Raw genomic sequence first — 17,450 nt, 5'->3', positions numbered from 1 at the left:
GCTATCCATTCCACCACAGTGCTGGCCAAATCAGATCAACCAAGCTGAAATTTTTAATGTATTATTATGTAAAAAGTCACCTTGAGCTTCTGAGTACAAGAATCGACATAATTTGCTTAAGCAATATTAAAGAGGCTGTTGGAAATTTATACAAAAGCTAATTAACTTACTTTAGCCCCACTACATTATAAATTTCATACATGTAAACTAACATGCTGATAACTCATGTCTGAAATGTAAAATGTAAAAAAACAGTTTAATTATTACAGTGAAAATGTGGTAGTGTGTAAACTAACATGCTGATAACTCATGTCTGAAATGTAAAATGTAAAAAAACAGTTTAATTATTACAGTGAAAATGTGGTAGTGAACAGCGGAACTAATAATGCTGTCATCTTTGCAGTTAATTTATAAGCATCAACAGCAAAGAACCAAGGTGGAACCATCTATGCTCAAAGACACATTTACCTGGGCTTGGTTAGATATCCAAAAACATTTAGTTTGCAGTTGTTGCTTGCTTTAAACAGTATCTATTATCCCCTCTGCCTCTTCACAACCCAGCTACCTTTAATACTGCACAACCTGTAGTACAATGTCTAACTGTGCCGGACGTTCTGGAACATTTTGCTCTGGAATGTGACCTTTCCTCTCTGGATGCTTGCACACAGTTGTGTTTGGTGTGAAACAACAGCCACTCTCTTATGGATGTTCCTCAGTATTTCATTTGTTTCTTGAAACCATACACTTTTACTACATATTAGACTTAACTAGTTCTTCATTTTTACATTTTGGTATGCATTCTTGTATTTTTATACAGCATCTTGGGTCAATCTACTCTATAAATGGCTCTATACAAAGCATGCATTAATTGTTCTACTGAATAGCAAAAATGACCTAAAAACCAAATCTCTTTATCATTATTTTAACTGAATCAAATGCTTGCATTATTATTCCAAAGTTTTGACAATTTCTGACATTAAAACAGACAAAAACCTACTTCTAATCTGTAGTTCATTCTTTCCAAAATTTAAAAATGCTTTCTATAGGTCTAGCTTTCTCTTTCTTTCTTTCTTTAAAGGGGACAGGATAAACCAATGTCTCCAACTACTGGCCTTAAAGACAGGAATGAAATAAAACACAGGACACTTCTACGTAATAATTGGTTACTGTCACTCAAACTACTGAAATATTTGAGAATAAATTACAGCCACTCCAAAACTATTGTGACACTGAAGATGTTTTTACAAAGTATAGTGATCCCTCGCTATATCGCGCTTCGTCTTTCGCGGCTTCACTCCATCGCGGATTTTAAATGTAAGCATATGTGAATATATATTGCGCATTTGAATTGAAACAAGGGACGCTACTGGTGGATGGTTGAGAAGCTACCCAATCAGAGCATGCGGTTAAGTTCCTGTGTGCTGCTGATTGGCTCAGCGACGGAGTGCTGCATTAACCAGGAAGTACTAATGTCACTCATTCAGCATTAACGTGCACAAGCGCCAACAGAAGATGCAAATGATTGCAGAAAAGGTAAAAGTTTTGGATATGTTGAAGGAAGGAAACAGCTACACCGCTGCAGGACACCATTACAGCATAAATGAGTCCACGATTCTTTTTATTTAAAAAGGAGGAAAAGCATACAAGATCTACGGCCGCAGTGTCTTTTAACCAGGGCGCACAATGAGTTGCAAGTGGACGTTGTAAGGCAGTAGTCTGGATGGAATCTGCTTTAGGGATTTGGATTGAAGAGTGATGGAAGAAGAACAACGGCGGTGCTAAACAGTCGCCTGAAGATGCTCCTTTAGAAGAGCTGTAACGCTATCCTTTGTTGTGCAGTAAAATTAAACTCATCATTATCAGACAAGTCGTCGTGTCATTGTTGGTGAGTAACCATAATTATTTACGTACAGTACTTATTACATGTACATAGTTTAGTGTCACTGTACACACATTTTATTGTATACAATTTTTCTTGCATTGTACGTATTTATTGATGGTGGCCTGTCTGTCGTAATGACTGTAACATATGTGATATCGGAGACGCTCAATATCTTTAAAATAATATTTAGGTTTTACTGTATGTTTACATACATAATTTCAACGAATCTTACCTATATCTAAAAGAATACAAAGGGTTTATGCTGTATAATTGTGCGTGAAATGTTTACAATAGTGTGGGAGAGTTTATAAGGGCTTAAAATATATAAAAATAACCACATGAACATATGGTTTCTACTTCGCGGATTTTCTTATTTCGCGGGTGGCTCTGGAACGCAACCCCCGCGATGGAGGAGGGATTACTGTATGCAACGTTGGTGTGAATACTGAACTGGTTTCCATGGAGAGAGGACATTTATGAAAGCATATCTTAAAATTACTATATATAATTTGTGCTAGCAGAAAGATCTGTTTTGCTGCCTTCCCCATTTTTTTTCCATATGAATTTGGTCATTGTTGTGAACTTTTGAAATTTCTTGTTCCTCTGCTTTGTCTACTCATTCTACCTCCTAGTAAATGACAGGCTTCTACATTGTAATTCAGTTCATAACCTGCTCCCCTTAACTGGAGTTAGACTTTGAGATCTCTCTCCCCTTCTTACTGGGAGACTGTATTCCACAATATAAAGCTCTGTTTCCAAAATCCTAATTGTCAGCAAACCCAATTAAAATTCCAATACTGTCTTTACCCAACTCCACATAAGGACCATTTGATGGGGCCTTGAACCAGATTGTTTCTGCCATTTTTATCCTCTTCGCTCTTTTCTGTTTTGTCCTTCCCAAACCCCCTAGATCCAAGTATCTTGTTCCTTCTCTCCTTTCCTCTCTGCTGATATTCCACTACTGCCTCAAACTCTCATCCTTTTAGACCATTCTTCATCATATCTCACCTCACACTGGCAAGACTACTTATTTAGGCAGCCATGCATGCATGCCTACCTTCTGGAACCATGATGGAAATCCTCAGTGTCTATCATAAGTGACAACTGGGCATCTTTATTTCACAATTTGTTACATATGGAGTTATTTGCATCATGAATTAACAAAATGTCAAAGAAAACCACTAACGGCTAGACTGCTGTTAAATCCTGGATATCTGCTGTTTGTACTGTAAGTGCTGTACCTAATGGCTTAACTGTATTTCCTTTTAATAATGGACACACCCCTGCCCCTCTTCAGCTATGGATCTTAATCCGTTTAATTTTTTTCCCCTTACTCAAAATGAGGTACAATAGTCATTATTAGGTTAAGGGCTCTGTTTAACTTCCTATATATTAAAATATTCAATAAACAAATAACCACAAAAAAGGTGTTTAAAAGCACAAATGCTGGCAGATGATGAAATAAGCTTACCCTTTTAGACACAAGAGGTTCCTGTTCTAGGTTTTAAAGGAACTATAATGAAGACACACACCACACACTCAGTCTCGTAACAATCAAATTAGGGCTAAAAGATATTCTGCAACTATAACCTGATGGCACTTGACCCATTTTAAACAGGCCAAATGAACAAAGGGATATTTGTCAGAGTATTAGGAATTTAAAATGAATCTCTCAGCCAATCAAAACAGGATATGCTGTAAGCCCACACTTGATTGAAACAACTGGCTTATTAAAATGAGTGCCAAAGCTGCTAATAAATATGCTGCATCAGGGGTCTGCAAAACTGGTCATGGCGGGCTGTACTGGCAGTATGTTTTTGTTCCAAGTTTATTTCTTAATGAGAAGTCAATTACTGCAGTTAAATCACGTATTGCTTAATTATTATTAATCATGATCATAGCTACCTCAATATACTCAACAGTACTGCCGCTCTGTCAGAAACCAAAGTTTCCCGGTTACAGAACACGCTAAACAACGAGTGTTACAATTAAGCACAGACACATTCATGAAGTACAAGGGCATTTGTGAATCAGGGGCACTGACATCACATGAATAATTACAAGCAAGCATTTTTAGGAGTCTTATTCCTAACAATATCTTTTTAAATCTTGTGCATTTCTTTTGCATGTCTGCAGCAGCCTACAGAAAAAAAGAAATAATGCTGACCTGACATTTTCTATAAGTTTTAATTCCAAAATATATAAAATTGCCCATAATTTGAAATTATTTTGCTTTCAATAGCAACAATGCTGATTAAAAAAGCAGATTATGAAAACAGCTGAAGTACCGCAAGCAAGCTTTAATGCAACCTTTAAAAATTCAGCGACACTGTTCATTGGGGAGAGTATAGGAAACAAAAGATAGCAGCGCCAAGTTCCAGTAATGTTGGTTATCTGTGTTGTTGACCTAAGAATTACTTGCTTGTGCTTTAACGCAGTTCCTTACCCAGTAGGCTATCGAAAGCAAATTAAAATAAAACAAGCTATTGCAGTTAACTGATCAAAAGACAAGGCTCTGATTAATACCATGCGCAACAAAGAAATATGTCAGAAGTTGCATTGCCTTTACTTTATTCCAAATTAAACTGGATCTGAAACAAGCGTTGCTTTACACAGCACATCTGGAAGCATGCGTGAGCAAAAAATTACATAATATTGAATGAAAAATTTACACTGAAAAGCAGATGGTTACAGTGCTGCTTTCTTTAAATTAGTACACCGAACCTCACAACACTTTTCTCAAGAACCTGGGGCCTCATGTATAACGGCGTGCGTAGAACTCACACTATAAAATGGCGTAAGCACAAAAGAGGGAATGTGCGTATGCACAGAAAAATCCAGATGCATAAATCTGTGCATACGCAAACTTCCACGTTCTTCCGCTACATAAATCCCGGTCAGCATGAAAAGTAACGCACGTGCACGCACCTGCTGTCCAACCCCAACTCCTCCCAGAATTATGCCTCTTTGCATATGCAAATCAATATATATAGCCCTTAAGCTCAGCCTCATGTGAAAAGACAATGGGAAAAGCACGGGGGGAAAATAGAAGTTCAGCGAACACCAAGTGGAGGCAAGGAAAAATGTATTATTTGTTGGTTTAAACAGTGATATAATCAACAAAAGGAAGATGATCGAGTGACAGAGTGTCGGAGAAACTCGAAAACTCAAGTTCACAAAGTCGCATAGTGCCCGAAATAAAAAAAGTTGTTATATATCAAAGTCGCCGTGAAAAGGTGAGTCGTACCCCACCGTCTGAGTGTCATATGAAAGCTTATTAGGGTACAGACAAAAAAAAAAAAACAGGCACACAGTGGGAAAAAAAGCACCGAAATGTCAACTTTAATCTCGAAATTTCCACTTTAATCACGTAGTTTGTCATTAAAGTAGAACATCATAAACAATCTTAAAATAGTTTAATTTACTGATTTCTCAAATCCCATCGTAACTAAAGTAGCACATTAAATGCTTTTTTGTATTTGATCTTCTATGTGCTCTGTGTGTGTGAATCACTACGTGCTTCTGGGCTTTCTCTTCCTCCAACAGGACACAGAATCCATTACATTCGTGATATTACAGCTCTCTGAAGAATTAAAATACTGAGAAGTATACATGATATTTTCATGATGATAGCAGTTAAAGCATGTTATTAAACATGGGAACACGGTGGTGCAGTGATTGTTCATGTCTCACGCAAGATGCTTGCTCCGCCATACGCGACCTTCGATGAAATACTTTACTGTAGCAGTACTGTCTCTTTCAAACGTACTAACCCCTAATTCCTATCCTTACTTTTCTTCCTCCAAATACCCAATCACCATACAATCAGCTCTGTAATAGACGTTAAGCCATCTGTAAGCTTAGAATGCCGATTCTTCAAAACTTTTAAGGAACATTGAAATATCTTCGTAGTACGTGTTTAATTATTCTATCCACCTATCCTTCCAGTGTCGCGCCAGCACAAACAAGAATACAGCACGAGGCAGGAACAATCTGTGAACGGAGCGCAAGCTCCTAGCTAGCGCTGTGGCACCGTATCCTGGCATGTTTAATTATTAACAATAGATTATTTAAACGAAGTTACAGTTTTATCTGTATAATATAATAAACATTTTTCTGCATTTCATCTTAAAAATTATATCGTCATCATGTAAATACAAGCTTTATAAAGTGGCTCAGGTTGTGCAATATTATAACTGTAATGCAAGTTTACAGTGAGGTAATTGTACTTAAAAGTACAAACAGTTCTACAAGGAGCACCTGATGGACTGATTGAGTACGTTTATAGTTCTTGGGATGAAACGATTTCTGAACCGCGAGGTCTGTACATTGATTCCCCACTTAGATACAGTGATATAAATACTCCGAGTGGTGCAGTGAGAGTAATATGGAAAAAGATGATCCGCTGTGGCAACCCCTAACGGGAGCAGCTGAAAGAAGACGGTGGTGCAGTGAGAGTAACAATGCTAAAGCAGCTATTGTATTTAGAATAGTTTGATCCTTCCGTGGACCATTATATTGTTACTGGTTAATTACAATCAGATGCATTAAACTAATAAGCAATATGAGGTTAATTTCAGTGTATTTATAAAGACACGTCAGGGATGTGGATCTGAAAAAGAAGGGGAAACCAAACAAACAGTAGCAATGCTTTGATGCTGGGTGCCGCCAGTCTGCAAAACTGAGCGGAGAACTTGCGTACGCCAGGGTATTAGGTACCGTGGAAATGTGTGTGGCTTTATGCCAAGTTTAGGTTTTATACATCGTGATTTGAGCATGGAAACATTCGTACGCAACATTTCTGTGTGTATGCACCATTTATACATGAGCACCCTGGACACAACTGCTCAAGGACAGAGTTTGGACAAGACACCAGCATTCTGGGAGCAGCATGCAACAGTGTGTGCCCAGCTAAATATCCATTGACCTTGCTACACATTAATACACTTAATGTGTTTACATACCTGTATAACAGAAAAATCAGGTTGGGTTTATCTATACTTCATTAATGCTTAATATTCCCGTGTTTAATAATTTTCCACATCTTACATTTTTGAGTGAGTGGTTGTGATTGCTGGTTTTTAAGAAGTAACATTTACTTGGAGACGGGGCAGGGAAATGTTTGCTTTATACTTAAACGTTTTTCAGTTTTATATACAATTTACTATATTACAAAAACAGTGATACAAATAAGTATGCGTCATCTATTGGAAAAATAAAGAAATACACACTAAATTACTTATTTTTAATCAAATCCACAATTTTACAATTTCCTTGAAAAATAATGGATCTAACTTTCCTGCATGTATGCAGAATACAGTACAAATGAAGTTAGTACAACAAAATGCATTGCTGTATTGATGTTAATTGAAATTAATAATTGCATTTACAATATTAAAGGCAATAATCATCAATTATTTATTGTGTCATAATCGTACACCCTTAGAAGCAACATTATTATACACTTCATTATACTTGTCTGGCCTGGAAAGATTTAACACCCTTAATTGCTCGCTTCAGTCTTAAAACAGCAACAATCACCATTTTAACTGCTCTGTATCTGCTATATAATAAAATGTTAAGGTCAGTGTGCTAATGCTGTCCGCTTAGAGAAATCTGATGGGTCAGTCTGGATTTGGTGACACAATCAAAAGAGGAAGGGCGAGTGTGAGACGCACAAGGAGGATTAAAGGCGTAGGAGGCACACAGAGAGTCGTCTTCAAAGACAGGAATATAAAAGTGGGCCGGAGACAAGTAAAGAACCTTGAAATGAGAGTCCGAGAGGCAGGCTTTACAGGAACGCACCTGACAGAGGAAACACCGGTCAAGAGAGGACTGAGAACCACAAAAGACATTGTGCTTAGACTATAAAATAAACTAATAAGACCACATCTGGAGCAGTATGTCGAGTTCTGGTCACCACACTACAAGAAAGACAAAGCAACACTTGAAGCTGAGCAGAGGAGAACAACCAAGTGCTTCCCAGCACTTAGGACACTCGGAGAATTAACCCTGTTCAGTCTTGAGCAGAGGAGATGGCATGGAAGCCTAACACAGGTCTTCAAAGTCCTCATAGGCTCTGCTAAAGTAGATCCAGCAGAAGTATTTCTACTTAATCCTGAGTCACATACTCAAGGACACCAGTGGAAATTAGGGAGAGAGAGAAATTAAGACTGAAGCCAAGAAGCAGCTCTTTACAAAAAGATTTCCGGGAGTCTGGAACAAACTACTGAGATATGGAGTTGAAGCAGAATCCCTGACAACCTTTAAGTATCTGAATGAGACACTGGGACAGTTTAACCATTAGCTAAAGAAATGAGCTTGATGGACTAAATGATTTTCATTTTCTTGTTGCCTGATGTGGATTAATCAACTGGACGATATCCCTGGAAACGAAAAAAAAATCTACAATATGAATAATAATGACCTGACATGGCAAAATGAAAACACTAACGAGCCATAAAATTAGATAAGATCAATTATTGCCAAGGACTGGAATCCATTTAAGCAATCGGGTTGTAACAAAAATCTGAATGACTGACTTTACAGACATCTGTGCTACACAAATGGAATGATTGAGAGTTTAATTTGAATAGGGCTCAAGACTAATCTGGAAATAAGTTAACTGCTTTGAACAGGTGAAAAATGAACCCTTTAAACTGAGCCCCATTGTTTTTGACATGTTTGAATGGAAAAATTATGCAAAATTTTAAAGCGCCTGAATGTAATCATTTGCTTTAATCCCTGCTATAATAAAGTATGGTGTTTTGCTGTTAAAATGCCATACTGCATACCCCAACACCAGGTCTCCCCCAGGACGACCAAACTGCAAAATTACAGCAACACTTGCCACCCCAGGTTTTTGGAAACATCCTGATTCAATTGCCTCCAATTTTGCTGACAGATTCTCATCTACTAGATGAGAAGAGTGCTTTAGCTTTCACACAAAACTATATTCTACTTTGTATTTCAAACGTTTTTTTGTGAATGTTTTTGAATCTTGCTGTAATCGTGTTACAACTTAGATATGCACTATAACTTAAAACTGCTACATACATTCTGACAGGGTAAGACCAGCCCTTCAGAATGATACAGGGGCCATGAGTCTTCAATAATGGATTATGTATGCCACTGATACTTATTTAAAAACAGTAAAAGCAGAGAAAAGGAATCCTGCTTATTGTACTGCTTCAAAACAGTAAAAATGGAATTAGATGTTTCATATTTTTTTCTGGCTGTTCTAAACCTATTCATTAACATTTGAGTATTTGGAATCTTATTGAGAAATTAGAATAATAAGCAGAGTGCATTTTAGGTACCGAATTGTACAATTTATTCTGCTGTAACATGAGTACAACATAACTAAGACTGCAGCTAAGACAGAAATTTCTGACTTTTATTTTGAAGGGTACAGCGTGAACATTGAGTAAAGGATGATAAAGTTATAGCCAGTTCAATCAAAGTAGCAGAAAATGGACAAAAATGCCATTTGAGTTTAATATGCTAAAAATTAGTTAACTGTTTTAAATAGAAGGTAAAAAGAGGGTGTATTGCAGGGGTCCTCAATCACAATCCTGGAGGGCCGCAGTGGCTGCAGGTTTTCATTCTAACCCGGTTGCTTAATTAGAAAGCAATTCTTGCCAATAATTTAATTTCATGGCTTGTTAGTGCTTTAACTATTCTATGTCAGGTAATTCTCATATCCTAGATTTTACTCTCCTTTCTAAGGATATCATACAAATGATTTGAAGGCTAAAATGGGTGAGTAATTCTCAGTCCTTCACTTTTTTCTCTTCGCTTTCCTTCCAAGTATTTAATTAAACCCAATAGTGCATGATAATACACACAGGGGTAAATGGTAACAAGCTAAATGGAGAACTGCTGGTCTCTTTTGTCATTTGCATGTTACTGCTAATTAGGAGCAATTAAAAACCAAGAATATAGCTGTTTAAGACTAAAATAAGAAAAAAGGGTAACTTGAGCAATAAGTGCTTCTTACTAAGCAACTGGGTTGGAGCGAAAACCTGCCCTCCAGGACCGTGATTGAGGACCCCTGTGTTGTGAATTTCCCATTGGGATTAATAAAGTATCTATCTATCTATCTATTGCAACAGTTGAAAAAGGCTACCTGGGGCTGTGGAAATAAACTGTGAAACCATGTTGCTATAGTCTCTCAGTCTTCCAGATTCACTTTGTACAAAACACTCTGACCAGTCTGTGGTTACTCATCTGTGCGTAACTGACAAAATAAGCAGCACAGCTCTGGTTTTGTCATGGCTGGACTACTGTAATTCCCTGCTGGCAGGAGCACCCGCATGTGTCACCGAGTCACTGCAGATGATTCAAAACACAGTGGCAAGTCCGGTGTTCCACCAAACCAGGATGGGCTTATGTCACTCCTCTCTTCAGATCACTATACTGGCTTCCTGTAGCAGCAAATAATAAGTTCAAATCTTTGATACTTGCCTACAGAGTGGTACTATATACATGGAGACACATGTAATGTCCCATGTTCCTTCTCAACCATTTACAGCTGCTGATGTCACCTCTGAGAGGTATCAAATCTCAGTCCAGACTCTCTTCATGTGTAGCTCCTGGCTGGTGAATGAGCTGCCCACCTCCATTTAAAAACTCAGACTCTCCAAAGTTGTTCAAGAAGTATTTGAAAACTCTTGTTTGGTGAATTTCTGCCAAACTGGATGTTAGGTTTTGTAAATATGTGACTTGTAACTCACTTGTATTTTTGTATTGTACTGATCAATTTTGTAACCTTGTCCCCAGACCTATGATACTCGATCATGCTGACATCTTCTTTAAATCATTTTGAATAAGGCACCTGCTAGACAAACTAATGTAAATGAAACGAAAAGTATGCAATTTTCACCCCAACAGGGACACCCTCAGTGTGAACCTGCGCGGGACAGTTTACCAGACAGTGATCCAAATACACAAACAGGCAACCCACCATTATTCTCTAATTCCTAATACGTTAAAACTTGAATAGAAAAAAGAAGCTCGCTAAGCATGGGTCTGGAATCGCAGATACAAATTCGTCTCTCTACCTGCCAAGGGCGTTATAATGCAAAATTTCAGGAAAATAGAGTCCAAATACTCGCCGATTTCTGAACTCGACCCAAACATTAGTCAAATGATGACGATGGCGTGAAAAGGTCCGACACAAATGTTTTGCGCCCCCATTCCCCCCTACTCGCTGAGCACCTACCCGCAAGACATTCCGACGCCACCGCCTCCACGACGAGCACGACCCGTGGATCTCCGAGGTGCTGTTTCCATCATTCACTCATGGCGCCTATACGCCCCTTCTCCATTAACACTCTACCGTCCACTCGCACACAAGCATGAAACGCCCAAGGGGGTCCTCCTTCTTCTTTTTTCCTCGCGCTAAGCACGTCAATGAAGTCCACAGTTCGGCCCGTGCACTCGCGGGCCGCCTTCTCTCGACGCTCCCTGCTTTTATTTTCTCGCACTCCACTCCGCTGTCTTCTGGAACCTGAACGGCTTCCTTCCCCCCCTCCCTTTCCCTACCCGGCTGCACTCACTACCTGCTGCGGGAGCGTCGAACTCTCAACACAACAATCAACTCAGCGTCGGGTTGCTCTTCTATACGAACGGCTGGCCAAACTCCTCCAGCACGTCCACCATTCTTCCGCCACTATCCCAACAGCCTTTGCCGCGAGGGATGACGTCACTCAAGTCGGTAACCCGCCTAGAAATTCTGCAAAGCGTGCGCGCGCACTCGGGGATCCGTCTAGAAATTCTGCTATACTGTACATGCAAAACCTTGGCGAGGTGGGAGAATTCGAGCAATTTCTGTTTAACAAAATTTCTAATTTGAAGATAGTGAAAGAAATGTGTAGCTGGGAGGTTGAATTTTGAACGTAATTGTTCAAAAGATGTAACTATGTTGTATATATAAAGGTCTCTGAGCATTTTAATCCCAAAACTTTTCCAGGTATTAAAAACTGGATATGTTTGCGATGGTTGAAAGAGGTGGTTCTCTTGTAGAGGTGCCACGGATAAACGATTTTCCGTCTTAAAATGCTTTCTAATTTGGTTCCATTTTCTAAGTGAGTAAAGCACAATTGGGTTATAAGTATATCTGCGATAACTTACATTTATTGGAGAGCAGAGCAGGGAGTATAAAGAAGTACTACAGGATTTTAACTTCCATTGCGGACCAAGCCTGTGTATGTTCATTTATTTGTGTCCAGGTTTTTATGGCTTGTATGTTTGCTGCCCAGTAATAAAACTGAAAATTAGGTAAAGCCATGCCACCTTCTGCCTGAGCTCTTTGTAGGGTTGCTCTTCGGATACGTGGGTGTTTTGAGTTCCAAATGAATGAGGTTATTGTTGAATCTAACGGTTTAAAAAATGACTTATTGATATATATTGGAATGTTTTGAAATAAAAAAAGAAGTTTAGGAAGGATATTCATCTTAACAACGTTAATTCTTACGGCTAGAGTGAGATGAAGGGTTGACCATCTATCTAGGTCTTGCTTAATTTTTTCCATACAGACGGCAATATTTTGTTGATAAAGAGCTTTATATTTACTTGTGATATTTACCCCTAGGTATTTAAACTGATCTGCTATGGTAGAAGGTAGGGTGTCCAATCAATTTTTATATGCTTGTGAATTCACTGGAAAGAGTATACTTTTATTCAGATTAATTTTAAGACCAGATATCTTTTGAAATTCTGTTAGTGCTGTTAGAACTGCAGGAACAGTGTTTTCTGGGTCTGATATATATAAAACCATATCATCTGCATATAGAGAAATTTTCTGTTCCAGTCCTTCTCTGACAATCCCCTTTATCTGATAAGAATTTCGTCAGTGAACCGCCAGTGGTTCAATAGCGATTGCAAACAGCAGTGGCGACAAGGGACATCCTTGTCTGGTGCCACGTTCTAGCTTAAAGTAGTCTGAGCAAATGTTATTAATACAAGCTGAAGCTTCTGGATTGGTATGCAGTAGTTTGATCCATGCACAAATATTCGGGCCAACCCCAAATTTCTCCAATGCAGTGAAAAGGTAGTTCCATTCAATCATATCAAATGCTTTTTCTGCATCTAATGATAGTAATATCTCTGGGGTGTTTGATTTTGCTGGTGAATATATAACATTAAACAAGCGTCGGAGATTGGAAGATAGATGTCGGCCTTTAATAAATCCAGTTTGATCCTGTGATATTACAGAGGGCAGCACTTTCTCCATCCTTCTAGCTAGAATTTTTGAGAGTATCTTAACATCGTTATTCAGGAGTGAAATTGGTCTGTATGATGCTTGTCGAAATGTTTCAGGTAGTATTTGGTTGTCTCTAGCTTCTGTAAATGTTGCCAATAAGAGGGGAGCTAACTGAGTAAAGAATTTCTTATAAACTTCTATGGGGTAACCATCAGGGCCTGCTGATTTCCCGCTTTGTAGTGACTTTATAGCATCTAGTAATTCTGTTAGCGTTAGAGGTTGATCCAGTTTCTCAGCACTTAAAGCATCTATTTGTGGTGTCAGTAATGCATCCAGAAATGCGTTAGATTGTGTGTTGTCTTCTTTGAGCTCAGTAGAATATAAGGATTTATAATAATCTCTAAATGCGTGCATTGTATTTTTATGGTCTATAATTTCTTCTCCATTCGTGTTGGTAATTACTGGTATTGCATTGCGAATTTCTTGTTTGTGAATTTGTGGAGCTAAAAGCTTATTAGCTTTTTCTCCGTGTTCATAGTAATGATGTCTAGACTTATAAATAAGTTGTTCAGTTTCTTTAGTTGTTAAGATGTTAAGTTCTGTATGCAGGGCCTGCCTTTTCCTGTGGAGAGCTTCACTTGTTCTTCATCTATTCTAGTAATTTCGCTTCTTAGCTCTGACACTTTCTTGGTTTCTAATTTATTTCTGTGGGAAACAAATGAAATAATCTGTCCTCTTAAGATGGCCTTTAGAGTTTCCCAGAGTGTTCCTGCGGAAACCTCTGTGGACGTGTTTGTCTCTAGGAAGAAGCTGATTTGTTTGGATATAAATTCTGTGCAGTTCTCATCTGCCAATAGAAGAGGGTTAAGGCGCCATCTACGAGGTGAGTGTGAGGGGCTTAATGATTTTAGCTCCAAGACTAGAGGGGCATGGTCGATGATAACAATTGTGTTGTATTTGCATGATTTAATTGTAGGCAGGAAATTATTATCTATAAAAAAATAATCAATTCTTGAGTAGCTATAATGCACTGGTGAGTAGAACGAATATGTTCTTGAGTTTGGGTTAAGAAACCTCCAGGAGTCTGATAAGTTGTGATCATTTAAAAACTGTGTAATTGTCTTTGCAGTATTAGATGTCATCCCCCCGTCACAGGAGTCCTATCTAAGAGTGGATTTAAAACACAAAGTCCCCAGCCATTATAATTTTATGAGTGTTCAGATTGGAAATGGATGCAAATAGATTTTGCATGAATTCCTTATCATCAACATTGGGTGCATAAACATTTATCAAAATCATTTTACTGTTATATAAGTTGCCGCATGACCATCACATATCTCCCTTCAGGGTTCAATACTACATCTGATGCTACAAATGGAACTGTTCTGTGTATGAGAATTCCCACCCCTCTAGTTTTCTTTATAAAGCTAGAATGGAACATTTGGCCAGTCCAGTCTTTTTGTAGTCTGAACTGATCCTTGCTTAGTAAGTGGGTCTCCTGTAAAAATACTATTTTAGCGTTTAAGCCTGTTAGGTGAGAGCATACTTTCTTTCTCTTTAATTTGTGATTCAGGCCTTTAACATTCCAGCGCACAAAGTTAACTGTCCCATCATGGAGACATTGATTAATGTCATTTTATAGTCTTAAATGGTAATGAAGCAGTTTCAATCTTAGTTTCAAAATTCCCCATGAGTTATTGCATTTTAGCCTATTGTTGCATTGATATTTATAGTTCTAGGGATTAGAAGAATAGATTAGATATACCCTGCTCTCCTTCTCTCCCCCCTTTATCCCCCCCCCCCCCATTTTGCCTCCCCACATGAGGCTTGATCCCACTTCGCGATGTCCCGGTCCTCTGACATACGAAGAGACAGAGCACTTCCAAAACAAAACAAACCCCACCCCGCACCGGCGTTAGAGAATTAAAACATAAAGATATCTATTGCAGCTGAATTCTTAATACTATCTGCCGAAAATATAATCATTAACAATCTTTAAGCTTAAAATAATCTTCAGCAATTTTAAGATATTAAGATATTAAGATAAAAAAAGAATGAACCCTGGGAATGATTTTAAAAAGTAGTCTAGGATAAACATGGTAATTCCTACTGTAATAGTATAATGTAATAGTATAAATAGTATAAATAGCAATAAACCAAGTGTATGATGTTAAACATTCTACTTTAAGGTAGTTAAAAAAAAAAAAATAACAAATCCTACTTTAATTACTTCCACACTCACGTCTATAACTCTAATTAAGACATAAACATATAATGTCCAGATAAAGAAAAGGATGTATAATTATAATACCAGTCTCTTTAAATATGGATCCAGAGAGCAGATGATAGGTCCTTCCCATGCCTTGATAGAATACGGCTCCTTATTAACTTTCAAAAGAGTGTCAGAAACAGCTTCTTTAATTCCTTTTCAGCTTCTTCTTTGCTTGAAAAAATATAATATTGATCTTGAACTTCCACTTTCAGTTTTGCGGGATACAAGAGGCTGTACAGTATTTGATATCGGCTTCCCGTAGCAACTTTTTAATGTCAAAGTAGGCTGCACGTTTTGCAGCTGTTGATGGTGAGAAGTCGGGGAAAATACGAATAAGATTATTTTCAAATATAATCTCTTGCTTGTGTCTGAGAAGTGCCATCACATCAAGCTTACATCGTAGTCGCTCGAAGCGGACAATAAAAGACCTAAGTTTAAAGGTACTAGACCTGTATGTGCGATAAGCAGTTGCAATCTCAATGTCGAGTTTAAAATCATCTCCAATTATTTTAGGCAGTAATTCTACTGCAAATTTCATTGGGCTTGAGCTTTCTCGTTTCTCAGGTATACCCTCAATTCTTATATTGTTTCTTCTGTACCCATCTTCCAGGGCCGCAAGTCTGTCTCCAAGTTTTTTGCATTCGGAATTCGCAGCTGTGGCTTTTTCATCGGCGTTAGACGGCAATTGTTCCGCTGTTTCAACTCGAGCCGTGAATGCCTGCTTAATATCATCCAGCTGATCTGTAACGTCTTTAATCTGGTCGGTAAGCATTTTCAGTTTGAATCTATTTTCTTCGATGTGTTCCTCTAATTTCTCCAAAATGCCTTTAAAGTTCACGTCAAAACATTTAAATAGACGCGTTCCTTCTTAAGCTCATTTATGGCCGTAGCCAGTGTAGCAATCATCTCTTTCAGTTCGGACAGTTCGCTTCGGATTTCGTGCTCTGTGAGTGGAAATGCAGCTCCTGTTACAGCAGGTGCTGCAGGCTCGCGATGAGTAGATGAGAGTACATCCTGCAGGGCCTTTTCTAGTCTCTAATGATCCTCAGAAATCGGCGATTCAGACCTGTATCACTTGCACCTTCACTCCCGTTTTCACTCTCGACTGGAGACGATACAGTGAAGCGGGGTCCCAGGAGATCTGCGCCTTCGTCTGCCTGTTCCAGGTCAATTTCCGAGAGGCCATACCTTGCGCTCGGGCTGGATGTCTGTCCAGACTTTGAAGCAGCTTTAAGTTTCTTTTCCAGTTCTTTCTGACTTTTCATCTTGTTACTCATGCTTGTATATTGTAGTGGAAGTTCCTTGGTCAGGTTAAATACAGGATACCTCTAAATAATGTGAAATACGTAGGAAATTAAAGCCGCTGCAAGCGGAGCTCTGCCTTAGTCGTCCATCTCCTATAATGGACGAGATCCAAATAATTTTAAGCCTAATACAGATGAGTTATTTTCAGTTCTTCACTTTCTCTTCAGTTTTCTTCTAAGTATTTTATTAAACCAAGAAGTGCATGATGAATACACACAGATACCAATGGGAGCGAGCTAGATGGAGAACTGCTTTGTTATTTGCATGTTATTGCTAATAAGGAGCTAAACAAAATAACACCTTTTATTGGCTAACTAGAAAGATTACGGTAGATGTTACTAGTTAGTTCATATGGCATGCCCAAACAGTTTATTGACATCTTCAAGAACCTTTACTTGAACTCCCAATGCTGCGTGAGAACAGATATGGGCGTTACGGACTTCTTTGACATCGCAACAGGAGTAAGACAAGGATGCATTCTATCACCTTTCTTGTTTCTTTTAGTCATTGATTATGTCATGTAATGAGCAATGGATGGCATCGAGTTTGGCATCCCGTGGACACCACAGAGGCGTCTAACAGACCTCGACTTTGCCAATGACATTGCTTTGCTGGTATCATCACAACATCTACAGGACATGACAACAGACTTATATATGCAGGCCGCAAAGGTGGGCCTGGTTATTAACAGGGACAAAACAAAAGTGATGGCAATCAACAACACAGTGGATAGTATGCAGATTCTGGTGGACCATCGACCAGGTGAGCAGGTGGAGACGTTTACA

The 17,450-nt window shown here is 38.5% G+C and overlaps 1 protein-coding gene across 3 annotated transcripts in view; it reads right to left on the bottom strand.

The window, feature by feature from the left end:
* clasrp (CLK4-associating serine/arginine rich protein) overlaps window positions 1-11,574 on the bottom strand; it is an 88,795-nt gene extending 77,221 nt beyond the window's left edge. Inside the window, exon 1 of one of the 3 annotated variants that reach the window (XR_003715587.2) lies at window positions 11,106-11,430. Coding sequence is in view for 1 of the 3 variants with exons in the window: in XM_028796277.2 (XP_028652110.1) it covers window positions 11,106-11,179 (74 nt within the window). In the remaining 2 variants the exon portion in view is untranslated. The other 2 variants (XM_028796284.2, XM_028796277.2) reach the window with 2 other exon arrangements.
* Between the last annotated feature and the right edge of the window lie 5,876 nt (window positions 11,575-17,450).

The sequence above is a fragment of the Erpetoichthys calabaricus genome, chromosome 1, assembly GCF_900747795.2.
Source record: "Erpetoichthys calabaricus chromosome 1, fErpCal1.3, whole genome shotgun sequence".
Taxonomy (NCBI): Eukaryota; Metazoa; Chordata; class Cladistia; order Polypteriformes; family Polypteridae; genus Erpetoichthys; species Erpetoichthys calabaricus.
Note: the sequence above shows the minus strand (reverse complement) of the source record. Positions and strands in the feature narration are given on the sequence as shown.